This window comes from Laccaria bicolor, genomic scaffold (assembly GCF_000143565.1).
Source record: "Laccaria bicolor S238N-H82 LACBIscaffold_2 genomic scaffold, whole genome shotgun sequence".
Classification (NCBI taxonomy): Eukaryota; Fungi; Basidiomycota; class Agaricomycetes; order Agaricales; family Hydnangiaceae; genus Laccaria; species Laccaria bicolor.
In genome coordinates, this window is record NW_001889873.1 from 47,666 (window position 1) to 48,871 (window position 1,206).

The 1,206-nt window shown below is 36.7% G+C and overlaps 1 protein-coding gene across 1 annotated transcript in view; it reads left to right on the forward strand.

Annotated features, from left to right (window-relative positions):
* The window catches only part of LACBIDRAFT_321470 (uncharacterized protein), a gene marked incomplete at both ends in the record, with an annotated part of 2,670 nt that overhangs the window by 827 nt on the left and 637 nt on the right, over positions 1 to 1,206 (forward strand). Inside the window, 2 exons of the mRNA XM_001874377.1 lie at positions 894 to 920; positions 1,048 to 1,050. Coding sequence (XP_001874412.1) covers positions 894 to 920; positions 1,048 to 1,050 — 30 coding nt within the window. The remainder of the gene's footprint in view (positions 1 to 893; positions 921 to 1,047; positions 1,051 to 1,206) is intronic.

A 1,206-nucleotide genomic window follows, 5' to 3' on the forward strand; every position in this document is an offset into this window, starting at 1 on the left:
TGAGTTGACATTCTGCCACTTATGAATAGTTGCTTTTGATGTCAGGTCCATGGCTGCTTTTTATACTTGCAATCTGTGAGGTCTTTTCATATGAGAAGTCACTATCCTGTCTAATCAAAGGGTGTGCTTCACATGAATCCTGGATAGACATTGAAAAACAGACAGGACCAACCACATATTTAACTCACTTTTGGTACCTTTAAATCAATCTACTCAAGGCTGACCCCAGTGGTGAAGGCTTGGAGAATGACAACTGGTCTTGGTATTGAAAGACATGACAAGTTGCATTGGTAGCACAGAGAATTTATCACTCCAAAAAAATCATGTGAAGATTGACTGTGGTCAGACATAGGACAGCGGATACTGATCTGAGTGGAAGGTTAACCAACATCAAAGATAGGATAGTGGCTTAGTGTGGAAAACAGCCATGGACCTGACATCAAAAGCAACTATTCATAAGTGGCAGAATGTCAACTCATCCCAATCCTTCAATCATATCCCCAATGACCTATATATATATAGCTAACCACACTACATACTATATGTCAGAAAAGTGGACACAATTAACTTTTGTAATGAAAAAAGCGGACACTACAAACCATTGTAGTCTCAAAAAGTGGACACTATTAACTTTTATAATGAACAAAGCGGACTCTACAAACCATTGTAGTCTGAAAAAGCAGACACTACTAACTTTTGTAGTCTCAAAAAGCGGACACTACAAACCATTGTAGTCTCAAAAAGTGGACACTATTAACTTTTATAATGAAAAAAGCGGACACTACAAACCATTGTGGTCTGAAAAAGCAGACACTACTAACTTTTGTAGTCTCAAAAAGCGGACACTACAAACCATTGTAGTCTGAAAAGACAGACACTACTAATTTTTGTAGTCTCAAAAAGCGGACACTATTACTTTTGTAATGAGAAAAGCAGACACTACTAATTTTTGTAGTCTTTGACTGACCTTTGTGGTCTATGTCCAACTTTTGTAGTCTTTTTTGTAGTCTATTAGTAAACTTTGTAGGCTATAAATTACTTTTGTAGTCTGTCAGTGTCAATTACCCTTTTAGGGCATGTACCTTCCTTTTTGGGAGAAATTTCCCACGATACAATAGTTGTAGCCCCTTCTCTTAGCTTTCTAAATCTGTTGAAATCATGTTGTTTAGTGTTCTTTTCATGAAGAAAAATGCAAAAAACAAAAAA